This window comes from Podarcis melisellensis (assembly GCF_964234715.1).
Source record: "Podarcis melisellensis genome assembly, chromosome: 16".
NCBI classification, from domain to species: Eukaryota; Metazoa; Chordata; class Lepidosauria; order Squamata; family Lacertidae; genus Podarcis; species Podarcis melisellensis.
In genome coordinates this window covers 16,812,116-16,835,479 of record NC_138533.1, presented here as the reverse complement: position 1 = coordinate 16,835,479, position 23,364 = coordinate 16,812,116, and the positions used below count along the sequence as shown (strand labels likewise).

The window sequence follows — 23,364 nt, the reverse complement described above, 5'->3', positions numbered from 1 at the left end:
GCAGGTTTGGCCTCCAGCATCTCCAGTTAATGGCTCCCACCTGGCTAGCCCAAAGCCAACTCAATGCTCCCCAGATGTTTTGAACCACAACTCCCATTAGCCCCAGCCACATGGGAGTTGTCCAAAACATTTGGTGAAGTTGGGCTAGGTAGCTTATAGGGCTGGTGTTTGAATGCCAAGATTCATTGAATGCAAAATATGAGCTGTTGGCTTCTTCAATATCTCTGCTTTCAGAGTGAGTTTCTAACCCATAGTGGGCACAAATATATACTTAAAATCTGAGAAACCAGATGAGGAATGTCAGTGTGTAGGAATTTACCTCCTTGCCCAACACCCTTCCAATAAGTAGCACAGCAGAACAAAGTTATGTGCTGCAATCATCCTAAATCAAAAAATTGAATCATCCAAAGTAAGTGGCTCCTATGCTTAAATCTGTTACTCAGTCAAAAGCCCAAATAGTTGGGGAACACCCCTTTAAAAAATATTGTCAATACAGGGGTCACTTTAAAAGGCATTTCCCCATCTCTTGCAGGAACAATGCTGTTTTCAAGATGGGGTGTGCATCATGTGAAACAAAGTATGATTCACTCCCACCCCTGCCGCGCCACGAAAGACTGTTCATGTATGTAGACTTGGTTGATTAAAATTCATGTTAATCTGCTAAAACCAGACTCCCCCAAATAAGCAAAATCTTGCAAATGCGCATAGACAGGGTGAAGAATTCAGCTTTTGTTTGCCATTGCAAAAGAGGTGTTAAATAGTGTAGAGTGCAGATAAACATGGATCAGATTTCAATACTGAAGGCCCTCAGAAACCAGTAAGATGTTTACACGGAAAACCTTTATTCATAATTTAGGAATCTTACACCCCTGGCCGATGAGGCACTTTCTTCCTAGTGTCCTTCAGTCTGATCACTTCCCCCTCTTGTACGTTTACCTGCAGAAAGAGCATCGAAGTCTCTCTGACGTGCCAGAGGGGTGCTTTATTTCACATGGCCCAGGGGCTCACTTTCCCCTGCAGGCAAGAGGGGAGTGGAGCAGAATTGAGAGCGCTGTCCACTTGAGGGTGTTGATGAGAGCCAGTAGCAAGAGGCTTCAGACTTCACAGAGCAAACTCCAAGCTGCAGATCTCTGGGCAGGGCGTCTTTCCATCAGCCCCAAACCCTCCGATGAGGTATAGCTTGTCATTGCAGAGGCAGGTGCAGTGGCCAACTCTCTTCTGGCCCCGGTTGGAGCAAGAGAAGTGAAACCAGTTTGCTGGCGAAGACCCTGAGAGAAGAGACAAGCTGTGTGAGGTTCTTGGGAGAGGCTTCCTATCCCATCAACTCTAGCTGCTGGTTGGGTGCAAAAGAGGCTCATACCTGAACATTCTGTGTGTAGAGATGGGATAGGCCAAGTTGTTTTGGTTAACAGTTACGTCAGTTCCCCCTACATTTTATCTGAGGAGTACTTGTTCCTCATCGTAGCTTGCTAGGCATACAATTCCCTATTCAACAACCCTTGGGCCAGTGAAGAATTGCCGTGGGGGGTGGGAGATGCTACATAGCTGGAGAATTTACATGCGTGGTTCTAATAAGCGCCCCTAAGATTTGTCCCAGCTTCTGGCCAGAGAGATTCTTAGCACAAAGATGCCACTTACTTGTATCATGGATGTAAAGATCATTGCAAATGGTATCCCTGCCGGTCGATAAAGTCTCCCCACCAAAGATGACAGCAAAAGGCCCCACCACGGTACAAGATTGGTGCCTCAGGCCTTTGGGACCCTGCTGGGATCCCTTTTCAGTGCTGACCAAGCGAGAGAGATTCTCTGTCAGCCCAGGAGCATGGACAGAATCAACCTGAAAGAAGGAAAGGATGCGGCAGACTTTGAAAAATGCAGAGAGATGGAGGCTGTAGAGGTTTAAGCACCGCTAAATTCTTTTATTAGAATGTGTATTAAAAATGCTTAATTTTATTGAGAGAATATGGATTGTTAAGCGGAGGGACTGGATTCCAATGGGGCAGGATGGTTGAATGGACGATGTTGAGGACAACAGGACAGGCTGAGAATGCCAAGAGCAGTAGAAGCTCGAGGGTAAAGCATGGGGAAAAGAGGGTCTGATGCAAAGGGGAGGAAGGTGGCACTCCAAGAGGCTCAATTTCACATCCTGATCTGAACCCAAAAGAGCACTTTCCACAGTACTAGCCATTTGGACCCTATGATTGGCAGGGGAGGCCTTGGTGGTGGTGCCTGGCAATCCCTGAGATCACTAGGTGGAAGTATGCTTTTAATTGCAATTGCTTTTAGGTTTGTTTTTTTTAATACAGTGGAACCTTGGTTCTCGAATGGCTCAGTTGACGAACAATTTGGCTCAGGAATGCCGAAAACCCAGAAGTAAATGTTCCAGTTTGCGACCGTTTTTTGGAAGCTGAACATCCAACACGGCTTCCACTTGAGTGCAGGAAGCTACTGCAGCCAATCGGAAGCCATGCCTTGGTTTTCGAATGTTTCGGACTTCCAGAATGGATTACGTTCGAAAACCAAGGTACCACTCGCCCTGGCCACCTTCAGGAGGAAGGGAGGGATGCAAATAATGAAATAAAATTGCACTGGTTTGGGGATTTGCAAGGGTGAACACCAGAAGTTTGCTTATACCGAGACAATTCATCTTGTTCACCATTGTCAACACTGACTGGCAGAGGCTCTACAGGAGTTTTATCCCAGCCCTGCCTGGCAATGAATGTGGAACCTTCTTCAAGTAAAGTAGGTGCTCTACCACTGAGCTACAGCCCACCTCCACATACACACGTGAGGGGATCTTGGCTTTCCTATTTCTGCAAGGCCACATCGTGCGCCCACCCCACTCACACTCACATGGATTTTGCTTTTCCCCCAGTGTCCAGCTATGTCAAAGTCAGCAGAGTCACGCCCTCCAAAGACCACCAGATTGTAGCCACTGCTCTTCCCGCTTGGGGTGGTTTCGCGCAGCAGCATGGCACAATGGCCGGCCCGGGAGGCCGTTCGCGATTCCTCTTCTTTGTACCTGGCAACAGGAGGAGAGAGGCAAAGGATGCTCTTTTAATAATAATAATTTTTTTTATTAAAAGTTTTCAACATAAAATACAATGAAAATCACACTAATCTAGAAAAGAAAAATATAGAAAAGCAAAAAGAAACAAACAAAGAAAGAACAAAAGGAAATTAGAAAGCCCTCTATGAAGAACTCAAAGTGTGTACATGGTTCTCTCATTTAAACCCCACAACAAGCCTGTATGTTAGGCTTATAGGCAGTGAGCTCAATGTCACCTAGTGAGCTTCATGGCTGAGTGGGGACCTGAACTTTGGTCTCCCAGGACCAAGACTAACCACTATGCCACGTTGGCTTTCCTATACCAGAGGTTGGACTCGCAACTCCCAGCAGCCATTGTGCCCAATGGTCAAAGATGGTGGGAGTTGGAGTCCAAGAACATCTGGAGGATCCCCTTTGCTTGCTAGATCTAACAGATGTTTACTTAAGTCTGGCCTATACCATCTAAGCTTGTAGGTGCAGCCACATAAAATAAGAAGAGCTTGCTGAATCAGGCCAGTAACCCATCTAGTCCAGCATCCTGATCTCACAGTGGCCAACCAAATGCCTGTAGGAAACCTGCAAGCAGGATCTGAGCACAAGAGCCCTCTCCCCTCTGGAATTCAGAAGCATTGATGCCTCTGACGTAGGAGGCAGAGCATAACCAACACGGCCAGTAGCCATTGCTAGCCTTCTCCATTTGTCCAATCTTCTTTTAAAGCCATTCTGTGTTCGGCAGTTTTAACTATGCGCTGTGTGAAGTACCGTATTTTTCGCTCTAGAGGACGCACCTTGTTTTAGAGGGGGAGAACAAGAAAGAAAAATTCTCCCCCTCTCTGCTCAGAGCCCCTTCAGCGAAGCAGCAGGAGAAACGGAGCCCCTTCCATTTCTCCTCCCGCTTCGCTGAAGGGGCGCTGCGCGGCTCTCCCTCTCTGCTGAAGCCAGGAGAGTCTTGCTCTCCTGGCTTCAACAAAAGGAACCCAAAGCCTTTGGAGTGCAGCGCAAGTTCCCGCTGCACTCCGGAGGCTTCAGGCGGCTATCCCTGAAGCCTCCAGAGCGCGGAGGGAGCGCTCCCTCTGCGCTTCGGAGGCTTCACGTTGCTATCACTGAAGCCAAGGAGCCTGCATTTGCTCCATAGGACGCACACACATTTCCCCTTAATTTTTGTAATTAATACGGTACTTTTGAAGAATACGGTACTTTTGAAGAATACGGTACTTTCCTTCATCTGCTCTGACCCTTCCAACATTCAGCTTCTCTAGCTGCCCATGTGTTCCAGTGTTATGAGAGAAGGTGAAAAACCTTTGTAGGACTGAAGTCCTTGCAAGCAGCTCAGTATTCTGGGCAAGGTCTTACCAGTAGGTCTTGCTGGCAGGATTGAGATGCAACGTGAAGATGCTGGCATAGCGCCGCTGAGTTCGCAGCCCGCCCTCGCGGCCCACCACCCGTGCCTCATGGTCCGTGAGCTTGGTGCAAGTGTGGCTGCTGAGCCCCACGGGGGCCTGGTTGGACGGCCCCGCAGCCCAGCGTTCCCACTGCCCCCGTTCGGCATCAAAGCAGCACACGTCAGAGACCCGGCGGGAGCCGTCCCAGCCCCCCACCACGCACAGGAAGCGGTCAGACAGGACCACAGCTTCGTGGTGGCTCCGGCGGTGCTCGCATTCGGGAGCCATCCTTTTGACCGTCTGGAGTGTGGGGTCGAAGGCCACCACATCCCCAAGGGGCAGTTCCTGGGTCTCCTGCGACTTCAGGCCCCCAAAGATGAGGAGCTTGCCCTGCACCACATTGCACGAGTGGAATGCACGGCCGAGGAGGTCACTGCACACCACTGGCCTCCACTCCCAGCTGCGGCCGGTGGCTGCCATACCAGGTTTGATCTGCAGGGGGCAAAGCAAGAAGGGTCAAGGGACAAGGTGGTGGACAATCCAAAGAGGGATTTATTTATTCATCTTAATGAAATGCAAATAGCCATGTTGGAACAAACCTAAAATAATACAAGTAAACAATTTTTTCTTGCAGGAAAGAGGAGAGATGTGGAGATTACCAACAATAAAAAATATAGACAGGTCTTATCGTTAGATGCCCAATGAAGCAACACTCCTTCATAAACTGGCTCTCATATCACCTCTGTCCCCTCTGTGCCAGGCTAAACCTACCCAACTCCCTCAACTTCCCAAGTCTCCCAACTTCCCTGGGAAGGGGGATTGATTGTTAAAACCACTCTAGCAACTGTAGCTCTAAGAGGGGGAAGAGGGGCTTCCTAACAGCTCACAGCACCCATAACAAACTACAGGTCCCAGAATCCTTCAGTGTATGCCATGACTGTTTAAAGAAGTATCATAGTTTTTTAAATGCATGGCCAAACTGACTCCAGGAATGTGCTCTAATTATACACCATATGTAAATAGACCACTTCACTTAAACAATGAACTGAACTGAAAATCTACCCTTACGATACACAAACAAGCATATGCATCCTCACTCCTGACACTCTCTTTCTAACCCTCCAAAAACTAAAATAAGAAAAAACTTTTTTTTTGTACTTGGGTTTAAAAAGCCCCTGCACCACTGAGCCTAAACTGAAAATCAATGCCCCTTTCCCTGGCTGCCCCCACCAAGCTCAAGCCATTTTACCAAGGCATGCCCAAAGGCAAGAGCAGGAACAACAAGAATGTTATACCAGGAACAGGTTAAGAAAGGGTGCCCTTCCTCTGGTAAATAGGAAGGGTGGAAACATTTGTGCAAGGAGTTTGGTGCAATTAATTTTGTTTTGTTCTTTTTTAAAAAAACAACAACAAAAAACGCATCCTGTCCTACTCCAAAATAACGTTCCTCCTCTTCATATGGTAGCTGTCAGATCACAAACTCCAAGGCTTGTCCCCTCCCCGGCCCCCCCCGCCCCCGCCGGCGAAAAGGAAAAGCTTATTGTGCACATGCTCACAAACACCCCTGATCACACTGCCAGGGTGTGTTTTCCAGTTGTGCTGGATAAATGTCCCTCCCCATTCCCCCCAAAAAACCTCTCAAACCAGATTTGTGTGTGCATGCAGGAATGGCTGTGTCATCAATCTCAGAAACAGTCATTTGGGCCTACCTTAAAAGAAGAAGCCTCTGCAGATCAGAAAGCCTGGTTGCCTAGCAATGGGCAGCCCCTAGCAACCCCATCATGTGTCTTGGCAACCGATTCTGTGGCTTACAGGAAAAGGCAGGCCCTGCCAGAAAGCATTTGCTGAGTGTGGTAAAGTTAGCAGGAGCATGAATAATCCGGGTGTGTGTGTTTGTTTTACGGCCAGCATAGGGACGTCACGAGGAATCTGGAAAGAATTGGGATTTGCCGAGGAACAATAACCATTGATGGCAAAAATGATGAGCTGGGGGTGACAGGGGGGAATTGGAGGTGGTAGTATCATAGAGCTTCCTTCGTTTGTTTTCAAAAAAGTTGAAACCGCGGGCTGTAGTTGTGCTCACTAGAGCTGCCAGACCTCTGGGATTGACATGAAGTATCCAGATTTGCCTGACCCCCTCCAGGTGGCAGGGGTAGGGCTTGAATCTCCAGGTGGACAAGAGTGCCTTAAAAAAACAAAACACAAAAGCAAAATTAAGAATACTGTAAGTATTCTTCAGCCTGCAAATTATTGCATAGAGTCTTGGGGATGGGGTCTGCCGTTCTCTGCACCACTTTCCCCTCTCCCAATTAACCTCCACCTCTGAAAATTATTGCATAGACTCTGAGAGCATGAGGGTTTGCCCTTCTCTGCACCGACCTCCCTTCTCCCAATTCACCTCCATCTCCAGGGAGGTGGTAGGGAGCACAGAAGAAGACTCACCAGGGGCCATCCCTAGATCTCAGGTTTAAGGCCTGAAAGCTCAGGATCTGGGATGCTCCTGACCTGGCAACCTTCAAGTTTACATTCCTGTTTTCTGTACACACTCACTGCATTCCTAGTGTGGGATTTTTAAACCATGTTCACACAATGCTGTCTAAAATGCGCATGTATCCTGTACAGAGCTGGATTAAGCCCTTTAGAGGACCTAAGCACTGAAAAGTTTATGGTCCCTCCTCCACCATATGTAATTCAAAATAAAAACGATACTAACCTGTAAAATATAATTTTATTTTTCAAAACTTACATGTCTGCTGAAATGTACATGCATGGGATCTGATTCCCTCGTATTATTTCGATCAACGTTTATAGGATGCCCCTATGGTTTAGGTGGGGATAAGTAATAAGAGAACAGAAAAATGGGGGAATAGTGTGGGGTGGAGTGTAAGGAAAACTAACAAAGCTGTGTTTCTCCCCATAATGACTGTTTTGATGCTTTAAAAAAATCTATGTCAAATTCTTTCAAAAAAAATCTCATTTCTCTGTGTGTGTGTCTCTGTGTGTGTCCCTGCTTTGCTGGTGCCCTAAATACATGCTTAGTCTGCCTATTGGACAATCCAGCACTGATTCTATAAAGGTAAAGGGACCCCTGACCATTAGGTCCAGTCATGACTCTGGGGTTGCGGCGCTCATCTCGCTTTATTGGCCGAGGGAGCCAGCATACAGCTTCCGGGTCATGTGGCCAGCGTGACTAAGCCACTTCTGGCGAACCAGAGCAGCACACGGAAATGCCGTTTACCTTCCCGCCGGAGCGGTATCTATTTATCTACTTTGACGTGCTTTCGAACTGCTAGGTTGGCAGGAGCAGGGACCGAGCAACAGGAGCTCACCCTGTCGCGGGATTCGGACCCTGTGTTTTAAATGGGTCCTTGACAAAATTCTCCCTGAAATTTATTTATATGTTATCAAAGAGGGTTGATATTCCCATGCAATCCAGAGCCACTCTTTTTCTCTGCCTTCAACAGATACATGGCAGGCAGAAATTCAACAGGTACATCCCCACCCCCACCCCACATAGAGATGTGGTTATATGGAGAAAACTGTAGAGTTTCTGTTTCCTATGGAAGGGGATCAGAACAGAGCAGCCCCCCGCCCTGAAGCACCAGGAAGGAGAATCCAGTGGACTGTTGACAGTACACAGAATGACTGTTTGCAGTAGCTTTGTAAGGTTTTGCTCCATTCCTCCTGTCCCAGTGACCTCCAGCCTCTCCCCAGCTCTCTGTGGCCTGCTCAGGTCAGAACTGGTTTCAGAGCAGAAAGCGGTCGTGCCATACCTGTTTGCCTGACCACTTTCCCTGTATAATAATAACATCCCCCCTCCCAAAAGTAGGAACACCGCCCCGCCAAGCCTGACTAAACCTTGAGAGCAGAAAGAGAGGTCAGGCTGATCTAAGCATCCACATGCGAGGAAGGACTTTCTCACTCCTTGTCTCCAAATAGTTTGGCACCTCTTCCAAAAGGTAAGGCTTGACCTTCAGGAATTCAGTGTGGGTGGGAAGGGGTGCTCTTCACAGCTTTGGACCACAGTTGCCAATGGTGTGTTTTCCATGTATTTCTGACGGGGCTCCTGTGCCATTAACGGGTGCATGACAGGCTGATGAATATTTTTCCAGCTGCTTTATCTCCACACAGAAACAGCTTTCACCGGTGAGCATTCCACCTGCCCTGCAATGTTGTTGTCATAAAGGCACAGAAGCCCCACTAGAAAAGAAAGTTGGCAACCATAGCAAAATGTACACTCCAGCTTAGGCTAAGTTCTTCCCCAGCTGTGACCCACCATTTGAAGATGTGTGGAGACAGGGATGGGCTGCAGAGGGGTTGCTGGGTGCTGAAAGACTCGGGTGCAAGCCCCTGGTACAACACCACACTTGCTAATTTTATATGTGCTTTCTGTCTGGGCAGATTAAGATGTTGGGTGACTGTGGTCTTACCAGCATTGCACTAAACTGCCCTGTGTGAGCATATTTTATATACAAAAGTTTCTGAAAGCAGCAGGAAATCTGAAGCTCAGTGCAAAAGACCCAGGGCATGGGTCCCACCCCACCCCCTGCTTTGATTCATCCTCCCACCCCATTTCTGATGCAGATATTGTTGCCATTGAAAGTCCTACCCTGCGGCCTCATCTCACCTTCCAGAATCATGGAGTTCTCCAAACTTCCGAAGATTGGGGATGCAGAGAAGGAGAGTGAGATGGGATTTGTGCATGGTGTCTCTGGACCAGGTAGGTTCTCTGGCACTTGGAGAAACTTAATAATACCCTTCAACAACCAAAGTGGAAAATAGGAGCAAATGAGTTTACTCTGCAATGAATAACCCAATTTTGCCCTTTGTGTAGCAAGGCATGTTAGTAAACCAAGCTGAACATAACACTTCCTTCTTCTTTTTTTAAAGTTTGAACAGTCTGTTAATCAACATTTAAAACCTCTGGATTGTGCTAACTACAAACAAGGATAGGGAACCTGTGGTCCTCTAAGATTTTTTTATTGGACTCCCATTCTCAGTATCCCCCTCTCTTGGCTTCTAACACTTTCTGCAACATTTGTGGTTAAAATAACTGGTCGTTTTGAAAGAGGTGGGGCTGGGATTGGAAGGGAAAGTCTGCTTCTGTCTGCACTGCTAGAGTCAAGATGGCCTGTTCTGCACAAGGTTGCTTTCCCCCTGGGAAAGGAGCAGGACCATAGCTTTGCTGGGGGAAATGGAGTGCTCCTGGATCCAACATTGCCATTGGAGGCTCAGGTGACTTCAGAGGTCAGGAGTGGTTAGGAGTGTTTAGGTAATGTTTGACGCATTACTGTATTTTAATATTTTGTTGGAAGCCACACAGAGTGGCTGGGGAAGCCCAGCCAGATGCACGGGGTATAAATAATATATTATTATTATTATTATTATTATTATTATTATTATTATTATTATTACTACTACTACTATCATGAGTGCCTCTTTCCAGCTCCTTTTGGAGAATAATGACTTGGCCACTGTTCTCCATGCTCTCTTAGCTTCCAGACTGGCTTACTGCACAGGGCTTATGTGGAGAACTGAAAAGCTGAGATTTGTTTGTATCGTGGTTTGCAAGCCCAGTTATCTGCACATGTGTAGCTGTGGTTTAAATTAAGGCAGATACGGAGGGCCGGCACTAGCTGGAGAAGCAAGGAAGCCATTTGTGATCGAAGGTGGGGTGACTCTCTCTTTCCCTCTCCCCACTGCCAGTGGTGATTGCCTGCAAGATGGCTGGGGCTGCCATGTATGAGCTGGTGCGCGTCGGACACTTTGAGCTGGTGGGCGAAATAATCCGTCTGGAGGGTGATTTGGCTACCATCCAAGTCTATGAGGAGACCTGTATCTTTTTGGAAAGGGTGAAGATGATGCCTCCTCCACCTTTTTAAGCTCGTTGCCTCCTTTGTCTCCCTTCCTCTGCCCTGAGTCTACCTGCTCCCTTTAGCTCCTTCCCTCCCTCCACAGTCCCTTTTGAGACTTGCGTTTCCATCTCTCAACCACCTTTGGGCCTCGCCTTCCTAAGACGCACCTGTCCTGTGTTCCTGGTTGCAAGGAACACCTCTGACCTTTGACTTCTACAAGGCTTTTCGTAGTTCAACGGATTTACAAATTCTGTCGGGGTTGTTGTCCATGCTGCCTTTTAAACTACGACTGGGCCTGTCCCTATGCTGCCCCACCTTTTCCTCCCTTAAATCTGGAGGTTCCCTGTGCTTGGAGAATCCAAACAGGAATGCTACATCAATTTAGGAGGAAGAAAATGTAGGATAGCAGTAGATGGAGGGGAACGCCACATGGTCGAGGGGGAATCAAAGGAGGCATGTGGGGTTCACAAACCACCTTCAGCCAAGGTACAGAAGGGCCCATTGCAGCAATTATTGAACTCATCTACATTAGTTTTTTTTGTGTGTGTGTTTCAAATGCATTATAACACTATGACACCAGATGGCGCTGTAGAGTCCAGTCCTTCTGCAATGTGATTTCTCATTATGAGTTTTACACTGTGTTTTCCTGAAACAATTTTTTTTATGTTTCTGGATCCAACCATTGTTTCTTCTTGTTGTTAATCCCCGCCCCCAGACACAATCACGTGTATGTATTGAAATCACTATATATATATATATGAGGTATGGGAGGTGCAGAAATTTGAAAGAGGAGATATAACCAAATACTGTAATGTTTAGCACACATAAACAGCCAGCCATTGCTCTAACAGTGTTGTGATTACATTTCAAAAAAGTAATGACTCACAAGGCACAAGTGAAGACTGTCCTTGGAAGTATTAAGAGCACAAGAAAGGCCTGCTGGATCAGGCCAATGGCCTATCTGGTACAACATCCTGCTCTCACAGTGGCCAACCAGAGGCCCCAATGGGAAACCAGCAAGCAGGCCTGGAACACACAGGTTCTAGTATTATAAGAGAGAAATAAATTTTATTCTCTGCATGTTTTCTCCACGCCATTCAGAATTTTACAAATTCGCATCATGTTGCCTCTTACCTTTCCAAAAGGCAAAGTTCGAAGCAATACCTGTGCAAAGGTAAATGACAATATTAGAGTATCTATTTCAGGTCAGCCTGGCTGGGAAGGAACCCCATTGCTCCCCCCCTTCTGCCCTTTCCTTGCTCTCTGTTATCCAAGTCTTTTTCCTGAGTAACTGCTACAGCGGGTGTTTGCGTGGGGGATCCCGTGCTGAGGACTGGGAAGCCGCTCTCGGTGGAGCTTGGCCCAGGCATCATGGGGTCCATCTTTGACGGGATCCAGCGGCCCCTGAAAGACATCACAGAGCTCACCAAGAGCATCTACATCCCCCGGGGCATCAACATCTCGGCTTTGTCCAAGGACCTGAAATGGGAGTTCAGTCCCAGTCCAAACATCCGGGTAAGAGACACGCTATTGGTTTTGGGAAGCAACAAGGCCCTGGGTCGTAGGGATGAGTTATGAAACCAAGGGGGCAGTGGCCCCCCAAAATTTGGGGAACCACTGGGCCTTAAGGTGAGCTTCTTGGTGGAGTGAATATTGGAAGCTGGATCTCTTCTACCCTAATCCAACTTTCTGTCTACTCCATTCTGCTGGCTTGCAATAGGAACATAGGAAGCTGTTTTAAATTGAATCAGGCCATTGGTTCATCTAGCTCAGTCTGTATTTCCTGGCAGTAGCTCTCCAGGCTTTCAGACATGGGGGGGTGGGACTCTCCCAGCCCTAATGTGGAAATGCTGGGAACTGAACCCAGGTGCTTTTGTAAACGTTTGATTTACAGGCTGATGACCAGAAATTTAATAATGAAAAGGTGCAAGATTGTGTGTGTGTGTGTGTGTGTGTGTGTGTGTGTCACTAAGGAAAAAACCTATGCCAACACCAAGGCTGAGGTTCAAAGAAGAACCAGAGAACTAAAAAACACCTGGTGGATAAAAAAAGCTCAAGAGATCCAGCACTTAGCTGACACTCATGATGCACAGAGTTTCTTTAAAGCCACAAAGACCATCTATGGGCCAATAAATCATGGCATATGCCCCCTATGCTCAGCAGACAGTATCACACTTCTAAAAGATAAAGAAGTTATTTCACTGCGCTGGAAAGAACATTACCAACATCTCCTTAACCACAACTCCCCCGTAGCTACTGAGGTCCTCTCACAAATTCCGCAAAAACAAGTTAGAGATGAGCTTGCAGTATCTCCAAATCTGGGAGAGTTGTGTACAGCTATTAACCAAATGAAAAACAACAAAGCCAGTGGACCTGATGGGATACCTGCCGAAATCTTCAAAGTGGGCGGAATTGAACTTACACAACAACTTCACAAGCTCATCGAAAAAATCTGGGAAAGAGAAGAAATCCCAGCAGACTTTAGGGGTGCCAAAATTATCAATCTCTTTAAAAAAGGTGACAGAATTGATTGTGGAAACTATTGAGGCATAGCTGCGGCCGGCAAAATTATTGCAAGGATCTTAGCAAACCGTCTCATAACAATATCCGAGGTGACCCTTCCTGAATCCCGAAATGGTTGTCAGCCTTCTAGGGGGACAGTGGACATGATTTTATGGAAGACAATCTTACTCAGCTATGAGTGATCGCCAAAGAAGACGTGTGTGTGTGTGTGTGTGTGTGAATCAATTCTGATTTGCCGCAATCTTTGTAATAGTAGACTAACATTTACTGTAGAATCATGGAACTGTAGAGTTGAAATGGACCCAAAGTGTCAACTAGTCCAGCCCCCTGCAATACAGGAATCACGTTGTGATTGTATTGTGTTATATGTCCATGCAGTGGAATGTAAATTTTATAACGTATAAATCTTTTTATAACATTTTAGATAGGGGCATTGCATTCATTGGCCAGAATACTGGAAAGCTAACTCCTTATGAAGGCTTTGGGCAGTGGACACTGCCTGTGTGTTCTCCTTTATATCTTCTCAAATAAAAGGCTAGAAACCCACTTTAAAAAGAAGATGAAGAATCAGACATCCAGAAAAGTGGCTTCAAATCCTTAGTGGGACAGTTCCCCATACGCAACATGGCTGTTGATTTCAGTAGGTGTTTCTCACACATTTCAAAGCCAGTTTTCACACTCATGAGGTCTAGGTTTGCTTTAAATACAAAGACAAATGAAAGCTAAGACTCTCAGGATGCTGAACTGTACAGCCATTTCCCCCTTATGTGACTTCTCTGTGCTTGTGTGAACTCTCATAGAACACAACCAGCCCCTGTCTTGGGTCTGCTGTTATGCTGAGATCCTGTTGTGCTTCTTAACCATTTCTGCTGCTCTCCCTTCTACGTTTTTAGGTTGGGAGCCATGTAACTGGCGGCGATATTTACGGAACAGTGCGCGAAAACTCCCTCATCAAGCATATGATCATGGTGCCCCCCAGGTGCCGGGGCACAGTCACCCACGTTGCCCCAGCTGGGCAGTATGATACTTCGGTAGGTAGTGTTGTATGTGTGCTTCTTCTATGCAGATTTATTTGACTAATTGGCTAAAACCTGTGCATTAAATTGACTGGGAGTTCTGTAATGGGTTGACACTGTTACTTTTTAGCCATACAATGCAGACGTTGACATTTTTCTAGCCTTCCCTTTTAATAGTGATGATGTAAAGGTAAAGGACCCCTGGACAGTTAAGTCCAGGCGACTATGAGGTGGCGGTACTCATCTCGCTTTCAGGCCAAGGGAGCTGGTGTTTGTCCATAGACAGCTTTCCAGGTCATGTGGCCAGCATGACTAAACCACTTCTGGCCCAATGGGACACCGTGACGGAAACCAGAGTGCATGGAAACGCTGTTTACCTTCCTGCCGCAGTGGTGCCTATTTATCTACTTGCACTGGTGTGCTTTCGAACAGCTAAGTTGGTAGGAGCTGGGAAGGAGCAACGAGAGCTCATTCTGATGCGAGGATTTGAACCAGAATCCTTCCAAGTGGCAAGCCCAAGAGGCTCAGTGGTTTAGGCCACAGCGCCACCAGTGTCCCATAGTGATGATAATAGCAGCAGCAACAATATAAAGCATTTATGTAGCCTTTTAGAACATCCAGTGCACGTCACATTAGCTCAGGAATCATTCAAACAGCTCTGTAAGGTGGTAGGCCGTTGTCATTCTTATTATTCCCACGTTGTAGAATGGGAGGTGGAAATAGTGGATTTGGGCTGAAATGGGAGATTTTGAACAGCCAGCCTCTGGCAATTGCACCGTGGCCACTCTCACCCCTGTGCCTTTCCCCCTGAAGGATGTGGTGTTGGAACTCGACTTTGAGGGAGTGAAGGAGAAACTCACGATGGTGCAGGTGTGGCCCGTCCGGCAGATCCGTCCCGTGTCAGAGAAGCTCCCGGCCAATCATCCGCTGCTGACTGGCCAGAGGGTCCTGGACGCCCTCTTCCCGTAAGCCAGGGGTGGAGAAAACCTCTTTCAGCCTGAGGGCCACACTCACATTCATCTTTCAGGGGCCACATGCCAGTAATGGGCAGGGCCAGAGGGAAAGAGGATCCTGATTCTCACTGCAATTAGATCTTCCACCAGATGTCAAACAATTTTGGAGGCTGGGTGGGCTGGGCTGCAGAACCCTTCCCTCCCCCCCCCCATTATCCTCTCCCCCCCACTTCTTCCCATAGGTGTGTCCAAGGTGGGACCACAGCTATCCCAGGTGCCTTTGGCTGTGGCAAGACAGTCATCTCCCAGTCGCTGTCCAAGTATTCCAACAGCGATGTCATCATTTACGTGGGCTGCGGCGAGCGGGGCAATGAGATGTCTGAAGTGCTGAGGGACTTTCCCGAGGTGAGATCAGTGGAGTGGGCGGGGCTTTGTGCTGTGGGCGGAGCCATCCTGGTCCTTTGCTCCCAATTCCTTATTCCTTAAGGTAAACATAGCATTATTGTGCACTGCCCCAATCTCTAGCTCTCCCCACCCCGCCCCACAAACTCTTCCCTAAACCACTACCACCTGCCCTTCCTCTGCCCTGTAATCACTTTGCTTCCTCTCTCAGCTGACGATGGAAGTGGATGGCAAGACGGAGACCATCATGAAGCGCACCTCGCTTGTCGCCAACACGTCCAACATGCCTGTGGCCGCACGAGAGGCCTCCATTTACACAGGTGAGGCTGCCCTTCTCTCGCCCTGTTTTAGGCAAATGTATAAAAATGGCTCCCTGGCATCCAAATAATCCCACAGTTAGTTCCATACGTCAGCCTTCTCCATGAATGCTCCCCAGCTGCAAGGAGTGGCGTCAGCCCGGCCACTCTCTGTTGGAGACAGGATGCTGGGCTGGGTGAATCTTTGGTACCCTACAACAGCTTAGGCAAAACTGAAAATGCCATCCCCACCTCCTCCTTCTTCTCCACAGCGGCAAGATCCACACTGTAAGGAATGGGATGCATGCTGCTGCCTCCCACCCTCCCACCGCTGTCATGTGGTGGGCAGGCAGCGCACAGAGGTGTGCGGCCCACTCCTCAGAGCCCGGATCTGCCACTGCGGAGGGGGGGGGCTACCACCTGTGGCATTTTCATCACCTCACCTCACAGGCAGGCAGGCCCTGAGCCAAGATCATCTTGTGATCTCAACCTCTTCCCTGCATTTGGGGTAGGGAAAAGATGTTCTCTCACGCTATATTTTTGGAAGATTTCTTGTCTTCCCGGCTCTTCTGCTTGAGACACTTGCTCCTCATAGGGATCTCCTCCCACCCACAATGCCTCTCTCTCTCTCTCTCTCTCTCTCTCTCTCTCTCTCTCTCTCTCTCTCTCTCTCTTTCTGTTTACCCAACCCCATCCAGGGATCACACTCTCAGAGTACTTCCGTGACATGGGCTACCATGTAAGCATGATGGCCGACTCCACTTCCCGCTGGGCAGAGGCACTCCGTGAGATCTCTGGGCGTTTGGCTGAAATGCCTGCAGGTAACCCTCTTTTTGTTTTTCGAGACTTCCCTCATTTCCCAAGTCCAGGGGATTTATGTAGGGTGAGCATGGGACAAGCGATCCTGCCCCCCCCCCCGACTCTTGTTTATTTATTTGAATTTATGTAGAATTTATGTACCTCACTCTTCAGCCAAAATGTCTCCACGATCAGCTTACAGACAGTCAGTTTAAAGACTGTCCCTGCCCACAGGCTTGCAGTCTTAATAAAAACATGACACACAAGGGACAGGGAGACACCAAAAACATTACAATGAAGGGTGCCTTCCTGCCTGATGTCCGTGGGCAGGGAGTTCCAAAGTGTGTAAGTGCTTCCATACACACACACACACACACACACACACACACACACACACACACACAATGCAGAACAAGTATTAAGTGGTAGCTGGAACAGTGTCAGTTCAGTATAGAATTCTGGAATTGGAAGGGACCCCAAGGGCCATCTAGTCCAACCCCCTGCAATGCAGGAATCACAACCGCATTATATGTCTTTAGTCACCAGGTGAAAATGTTCCTCTTCAACCAGGCCTTGGGCTGATTAATATTCTACGACATTCTTAAATGTGTTTGTGGCTGTGGGGGTTATTGTTTCGTTTTAGCTATTTATCTGGTATCTTTATCTTGTGAACTGTCCTGAGACCTTCGGATGAAGGGTGGTATATACATTTTACTACTACTACTACAGAATTCCTAACAGCCATCTAGCCTCTGTTTAAAAACCTCCAGTGAAGGAGAGCATCACTTTCTGAGGGAGTCCATTCCACTGTCCAACAGCTCTTGCTGTCAGAAAGTTCTTCCTAATGTTTAGTTGGAATCTCCTTTATTGTAAATTGATTCCACTGATTTGGGTCCTACCCTCTGGAGCAGCAGAAAAAAAGCTTGCTCTGTTTTCCTTGAAAAAGCCCTACAGGTATTTGAAGATGGCTAGTCTATCACCTGAAAGGGCCACAGAGCCTAGGGGCTTGCTGATCAAAAGGTCAGCGGTTCAAATCCCCGTGACGGGGTGAGCTCCCGTTGTTCGGTCCCAGCTCCTGCCAACCTAGCAGCTCGAAAGCACGTCAAAGTGCAAGTAGATAAATAGGTACTGCTCCAGCGGGAAGGTAAATGGCATTTCCATGTGCTGCTCTGGTTAGCCAGAAGCGGCTTAGTCATGCTGGCCACATGACCCAGAAGCTGTACGCCGGCTCCTTCGGCCAGTAAAGCGAAATGAGCACTGCAAACCCAGAATCATTCGCGACTGGACCTAGCAGTCAGGGGTACCTTTACCTTTTAGCCTATCACCTCCCAGGCTAAACACCCCAACTCCTTCAACCATTGCCCATAAGGCCCTTGATCATCTTGATCCCCCTCCTTTGCACCCTGACATCAGGCAGTCACCTTCAACGTAATCTTTTCAGCTCCTCCCTGTCCCTTATCCTTTGTGCGCCATTTTTTTTCTTAGATTGTAAACCTGGACACCATTATTATTATTATTATTATTAGTAGTAGTAGTAGTATACTGTCTGTCACCTGGAGATCACAGGGTGGTTCACAACATAAAAATACAAAATGAGATGGCCACCACTTTGGACAGCTTTGAAAGGGAATGAGGCAAAATCCACGGAGGATAACCATGGTTACTGGCGATCCTGGCTCTGTGCTATCTGAATCCAGGCTGCTGTGGAACAAGAGCAAAAGAGTGCTATTGTGCTCAGCTCCTGCTCGTAGGCATCCCATGGGAGGCACTGTGAGAACTGGTGATGGGCTGCTGACCTTGTAGGACTCTTCTTACGTTTACATTCTTAAATTCCAGACAGCGGGTACCCGGCCTACTTGGGTGCCCGCCTGGCTTCCTTCTATGAACGGGCTGGGCGTGTGAAGTGCTTGGGGAGTCCAGAGCGGGAAGGGAGCGTCAGCATTGTTGGAGCGTAAGTTTCACCACCTCGGTGCCTTACCAAGGGTGTGGTTGGAGAGAAGTGAAGCAGGGGACTCCTAAACCCGGTTAAAGATCTGTGAGTGGATAAACCGACTGCCTTTCAAGCAATTAATTGATATCGTTTACTTATTTCAACACCTCTCTAAAGGTGCTTAACGTCAGTGACAGACAAGTTTCTATTGAGTAAGAGAACTCTGGGTGGTTGTTTTTTAAAGATGGCACCCATTATCTAAAATCCGAAACAAGGAAAAGAGATAAGCCATCTTCCTTCCTTGCACTGAATTTTGCGTCACGTAATTTCTGGTCTTTGTAAAGCTCTAGGTGTGTGGATGGTGTTATATTAAAAATAATATCAACGTTCTTCACTGTTTGCAGTAAATTTTATTTTGTGAGTTTAGCACAGCCCCGTGTCAGCCTGGTGGCCTCTGATATTTTGGGCTAAAGTGTCCATCAGCCCCAATCGTCAAATCCATTCATTTTGATGGCTTTCTCCACCCTAGTGCCCTTCAGAAGTTTGGGACTACATCTCCCACTAGCCCTCAGCCAACATGGCCCTTTTGGACTCCAACACCCATCAGCCCCAGCCAACACAGCCATTTTGCACTCCCATCAGCTCTAAGCTAGCATGGCCATATTGGACCACAACTCCCATCAGCCCCTGGGGCAGTATTAGAGCAGATGCTCAGTGTTCCTAAGGTCCCAGGTTCAGTGTCCAGTCCTGCTTTCTTGTTTTAAAAAGGCCTCTCTGTGGACTCAGGCCAAATTTTACACACGTCTCCTTTTTCAGACTTGCAAGAGGCCTTCATTTTTATTAAGTAGGTATCTGTTGGTTTCACACCTGGCGTGTGCTTGGCCACAGCTTGCCAGCTTCCAGTGGGATCAGATCCTCAACTGAGCTCTTGCTGGGAGTTTCATCTCACCTTTCCCATTGACTCCTAGGGTCTCCCCTCCTGGCGGTGACTTCTCTGACCCAGTCACCTCAGCAACGTTGGGTATCGTCCAGGTGAGTCTCCCTCCTACAGTGTTGCCAGCTACTTGACGCTACCTGGCATGGTCCTGCTAACTCCTCACCTCCCTTCTGGTCCTAATAATTCCAGGTCTTCTGGGGGCTGGACAAGAAACTAGCTCAGCGAAAGCACTTCCCATCAGTGAACTGGCTGATCAGTTACAGCAAATACATGCGGGCATTAGATGAACACTATGAGAGGCACTACCCGGAGTTCGTCTCCCTGCGCACTAAGGCCAAGGAGATCCTGCAAGAGGAGGAAGATCTGGCAGAGATTGTCCAGCTGGTTGGAAAGGTGAGGAGGAGAACAGAAGGGTGTCTGCAGAGGGAGGAGAGAAAAATCATTACTCATCAATTCATTTTTGTTCCTTTAAAAATCTTCATTTGCCTCATTATCGCTTCAGTGGGATGGTATTTGTGCCATCACAAATTTTTCACCATTCCAGTTTGTTGAGACCAGGGGCCTTGCATTGCCTGTAACTCTGGCACTGTAGCTCTGTGCCTTGAAAGGATTAGAGGAACCTGATTTTGCAGTTCATTTTGAAAAGTCACAGTGATGCGAGTGCAAGCGGTATTTCAAAATCTATTGTTAACTCAAATCCTGGGGCATTGGAACTCTGCAATTGGCCATACTCAAGTCACCCAGACTGCTAAAATAGACATCTTACAGGGTTGTTGTAAGTATTCCTGATATAAAATATGTGAAGTGGTCAAAACACCCCAAAATGGCTACAAAGCCCTGGAATCTGTTTCCAATCGCAGCAGGGCTTAAGCCTAGATCACTGACTGTGCACAGTGTGCCTTGCATTGCCACACTTCCCTGTTGGGGAGAAACGAAGCTGGGTGGAGAATCTGGGATTATGCAAAGAATGCCTGGAAGAAAAGGTGTAATTTCCAGGCAGGTTTGAACCTCAGCACCTCTTCTTTTAAGCACCGAGTGTTTTGCTTGAGAGAGATGGCAGGCAGGGCTATTGAAGGTGCCTACATCCTGATTCTTCTCTTTCCCCAGCCTTGCTCTTTTCCTGCTGCTGCTCCCCATTTATAACTATTGCTTTTGTCCAGGCGTCTCTTGCTGAAACGGACAAGATCACCCTGGAGGTGGCCAAACTGATCAAGGATGACTTCCTGCAGCAAAACGGCTACTCTTCCTATGACAGGTAACCCTCACCAGTTGACTCGATATTTGGGCCTCTCTCTTTCACACAGCACTTTTGCCCAAGTTCTACTCTCCTCGTTTAGCTCTGCCAAGGTGTTGCTTTTCTGTAATTAGCTGAAAACAGAATTAAAGTGGAGTTCCAACACAACACTTCAATGCAGCACTATATTGTTCAGCAGGGATGAGGAGCCTGTGGCCCTCCAGATCATAGAACTGTAGAGCTGGAAGGGATTTCCAAGGGTCATCTAGTCCAACATCCTGCAATGCAGGAATCACAGCTAAAGAATCCCCGACAGATGGCCATTCAGGAAAGGAGAGCATCACTTTCCAAGGGAGTCCGTTCCACTGTCAAACAGCTCTTACGATCAGGAAGTTCTTCCTAATGTTTAGTCGTAATTTCCTTTCTCATCATTTGAATCCATTGTTTTGGGTCTCCAGAGCAGGAGAAAACAAGCTTGCTTCATCTTCCATGTGACAGCCCTTCAGATATTTGAAGATGGCTATCATATTGCCTCTCAGTCTTCTTTATTTTATTTTATTTTATTTTATTTTATTTTATTTATATACCGCCCTATACCCAGAGGTCTCAGAGCAGTTCACAGAAAAGATCACAATATATAAAATCAAAATAAGAACAATAATCCAATAGCCCCCCCCCAAACCCCCACATATTAAAAGGTCATAGGATGTCAATCAGATCAACCAAAGGCCTGGTTTAAAAAGGAACGTTTTTGCCGGGTGCCTAAAGGTGTATAATGAAGGTACTAGGCGAACTTCCCTGGGGAGAGCGTTCCACAGATGGGGAGCCACTGCAGAGAAGGCCCTTTCTCGTGTTGCCACCCTCCGGACCTCTCAAGGAGGAGGCACACAAAGGAGGGCCTCAGAAGATGATCTCAGAGTCCAGGTAGGTTCATATGGAAAGAGGCAGTCCTTGAGGTGTTCTCCACACTAAGATGTTGTTGGACTCCCATCAGCCCCAGCCTAACCCTAAAGGTAAGGGGTGATCAGAGTTGCTACCCCCCAACACCCAAAGGGCAAAAGGTTCCCTAGCCCTGTTGCACAGCAACTCCTTTCCAAGATTCTTCAGTGATGTATCGACACGGAAGTGAGTCTGATCAGCACAAAGCATTTCCAATGTTAATTACAAGTTTCCTGTCTGTGGGCCCTACCCCATACTATTTCCTTGATTATTCATCCTTTCCACTTTTCTGTAGCAAAACAAATGTAACTTTTCTTATTTGACAGGCATAATAGTATGCAGGTGATAGGTTTGGGGAGGAACTCCCTACATATTGACATCAGGCAGGTGCTTTTTGACATCTGCTAAAACATTTTTTGTTTAGGCAAGCCTATCCAGAAAGTTGAAGTTGATGTGACTTTTAGTCTATTGTTTTAATTTTTCAAAAGTCTTAAATTATTGCCAATTTTGCATATTGATAACTTTGTCCTTCTATCTTTTTTGTAAACCACTTTGATAGTTGTTGTTTTTCACAATCAAGCAATGTACAAATTTTATGAAACAAATAACTAAGGAGGGTGCCTCCCACAAACAGCACCCCAGTAAAAAAAAATTCAAGACGTTCCACAGCACCTGCACTCAGATTTATTCGCTCACCACTCAGCGTGTATTAAAGTACTTCAAAGTGCCTCTCAATTCCAGGTTCTGCCCTTTCTACAAGACAGTAGGAATGCTCCAGAACATGATTGGCTTCTATGAGTTGGCCCGCCATGCAGTAGAGTCCACTGCTCAGTCCGAGCACAAAATCACCTGGGCTGTCATCCGCGAGAACCTTGGGGAGATCATGTACAAGCTGAGCTCCATGAAGTTCAAGGTGAGGCTGGGCCGTCTACCTTCAGTTTAACTAGCTGATTGCAGCTTCCTTTTTATTTCTACCTGCCTCCATCCTAGCAGAGGCAGTTTTAGGGTGGTGCAACCTGTGCAGTCATACTGGGTGCTGTGCTGCAGGGGGCACCAAAACAGTGCTTTAGAACGGGGTGTGAGAGGTGGGGGGGAGGAGAGAGAGATTTTAGTGTCACATAGGACACTGTTGAAATTTGAGAGCCCACCCAGAGATGGAAAGTAGAATGGCAAACCAAGCTGTTGGACTGTGCCGAAATGGCAGAGCTGACTGGAAGACTCAGGAACCTAGAGGACAAAAACTTTATAAAAGAACGGGGGGGGGGGGATTATAAGTTATTTAGGAGACCACTGTAAGCAGATGGAAACTTTGACAGGATTTTGATTCAATTTGTACCATGGACAATATGGATTTATATAATATTTAGGGTATGGAAGAATATGCAGTTGTAAATGTTTAAAACAGGAGCCCATGGAATGGGTGGGGAGAAGTCACAAGAGTCGGAGTAATCTCTGTATATGGGTATATATTTGGATCTTTACAACTTTGGATTTGTAAAATCAAATAAAAATAATTTCTTTAAAAAAAGAAAAAGAAATTTGAGAACCCAAAGTCTGCCACTGGTCCTAGTAGCTCTCTTCTCTTCTCTTCTCTTCTCTTCTCTTCTCTTCTCTTCTCTTCTCTTCTCTTCTCCTTCAATATGTCTTCAGCCTGCCATTCATAAATCATGGTTTGTCTCTTTATCCAGGATCCAGGGAAGGACGGAGAGGCAAATATCAAAGCTTACTACGCCCAGCTTAGCGAGGAAATGCAGAATGCCTTCCGCAACTTGGAAGACTAAAAAGGAGGACTTGGAGTACTCAAAACTTTGAGTGATTTGCAGCAGGACTTTTCACATTTCAGGGTGGCAGCGATGTAACAGCTCCAATTAAGAACTCATTTCTAAGAGCTCATTTTTCATGTCAAATAGGGGGCTGGGGGCTGACACCATCACAGTTTGTAACCAGCCACATTGGAAGCAAAGGTGCAAACCTTTGGATTTGTTTGTAAGTTTTTAATTTCCATAGCTTGAATAAATTTGAGTATGTGGTTTATCCATCTATACTTCTG

General features: G+C 47.1%; 2 protein-coding genes across 14 annotated transcripts; one reads left to right on the top strand and one right to left on the bottom strand.

Moving 5' to 3' along the window:
- Nucleotides 1–821: 821 nt before the first annotated feature.
- On the bottom strand, nucleotides 822–6,213 carry KLHDC9 (kelch domain containing 9). 5 transcript variants are annotated; one of them, XM_081893081.1, is made up of 5 exons: nucleotides 6,141–6,213; nucleotides 4,403–4,923; nucleotides 2,854–3,022; nucleotides 1,639–1,837; nucleotides 822–1,268 (listed from the first exon to the last, which is right to left on the bottom strand). In XM_081893081.1, exons 2-5 carry the CDS (start codon nucleotides 4,909–4,911, stop codon nucleotides 1,102–1,104), a joined length of 1,044 nt encoding a protein of 347 aa, XP_081749207.1. In that variant the 5' UTR covers nucleotides 4,912–4,923; nucleotides 6,141–6,213; the 3' UTR covers nucleotides 822–1,101. The 5 variants fall into 5 exon arrangements, with proteins under 5 accessions (XP_081749207.1, XP_081749206.1, XP_081749208.1 ...); XM_081893080.1 differs by lacking the exon at nucleotides 6,141–6,213 and adding an exon at nucleotides 6,076–6,122; XM_081893082.1 differs by lacking the exon at nucleotides 6,141–6,213 and adding an exon at nucleotides 5,864–6,057.
- On the top strand, nucleotides 6,182–23,354 carry LOC309359412 (V-type proton ATPase catalytic subunit A-like). 9 transcript variants are annotated; one of them, XM_081893027.1, is made up of 17 exons: nucleotides 6,250–6,284; nucleotides 7,471–7,507; nucleotides 8,258–8,390; nucleotides 9,016–9,151; nucleotides 10,138–10,266; nucleotides 11,587–11,801; nucleotides 13,703–13,840; nucleotides 14,639–14,790; nucleotides 15,021–15,183; nucleotides 15,392–15,500; nucleotides 16,175–16,297; nucleotides 18,111–18,225; nucleotides 19,173–19,236; nucleotides 19,331–19,534; nucleotides 20,302–20,396; nucleotides 22,056–22,227; nucleotides 23,003–23,354. In XM_081893027.1, exons 4-17 carry the CDS (start codon nucleotides 9,070–9,072, stop codon nucleotides 23,093–23,095), a joined length of 1,854 nt encoding a protein of 617 aa, XP_081749153.1. In that variant the 5' UTR covers nucleotides 6,250–6,284; nucleotides 7,471–7,507; nucleotides 8,258–8,390; nucleotides 9,016–9,069; the 3' UTR covers nucleotides 23,096–23,354. The 9 variants fall into 9 exon arrangements, with proteins under 9 accessions (XP_081749151.1, XP_081749149.1, XP_081749156.1 ...); XM_081893025.1 differs by lacking the exon at nucleotides 7,471–7,507 and having other exon boundaries at nucleotides 6,182–6,284; XM_081893030.1 differs by lacking the exon at nucleotides 7,471–7,507 and having other exon boundaries at nucleotides 6,200–6,284; nucleotides 8,261–8,390.
- Nucleotides 23,355–23,364: the final 10 nt, after the last annotated feature.

What these genes read in the sequence shown, in the direction of transcription:
- KLHDC9 (XM_081893079.1), bottom strand. Translation starts at nt 5,783, where the DNA reads ATGTTTCCACCCTTCCTATTTACCAGAGGAAGGGCACCCTTTCTTAAC. An exon ending in GGGGGAAAAGCAAAATCCAT is followed by an intron (nt 1,838 to 2,853) that starts GTGAGTGTGAGT and finishes TCCTTCTTTCAG; the next exon opens with GTTGATTCTGTCCATGCTCC. An exon ending in TCTTTACATCCATGATACAA is followed by an intron (nt 1,269 to 1,638) that starts GTAAGTGGCATC and finishes CTCTTCTCTCAG; the next exon opens with GGTCTTCGCCAGCAAACTGG.
- LOC309359412 (XM_081893023.1), top strand. Translation starts at nt 6,213, where the DNA reads ATGTGTCTTGGCAACCGATTCTGTGGCTTACAGGAAAAGGCAGGCCCT. An exon ending in GCATGGTGTCTCTGGACCAG is followed by an intron (nt 9,152 to 10,137) that starts GTAGGTTCTCTG and finishes CCCCACTGCCAG; the next exon opens with TGGTGATTGCCTGCAAGATG. An exon ending in AGCGTCAGCATTGTTGGAGC is followed by an intron (nt 18,226 to 19,172) that starts GTAAGTTTCACC and finishes ATTGACTCCTAG; the next exon opens with GGTCTCCCCTCCTGGCGGTG.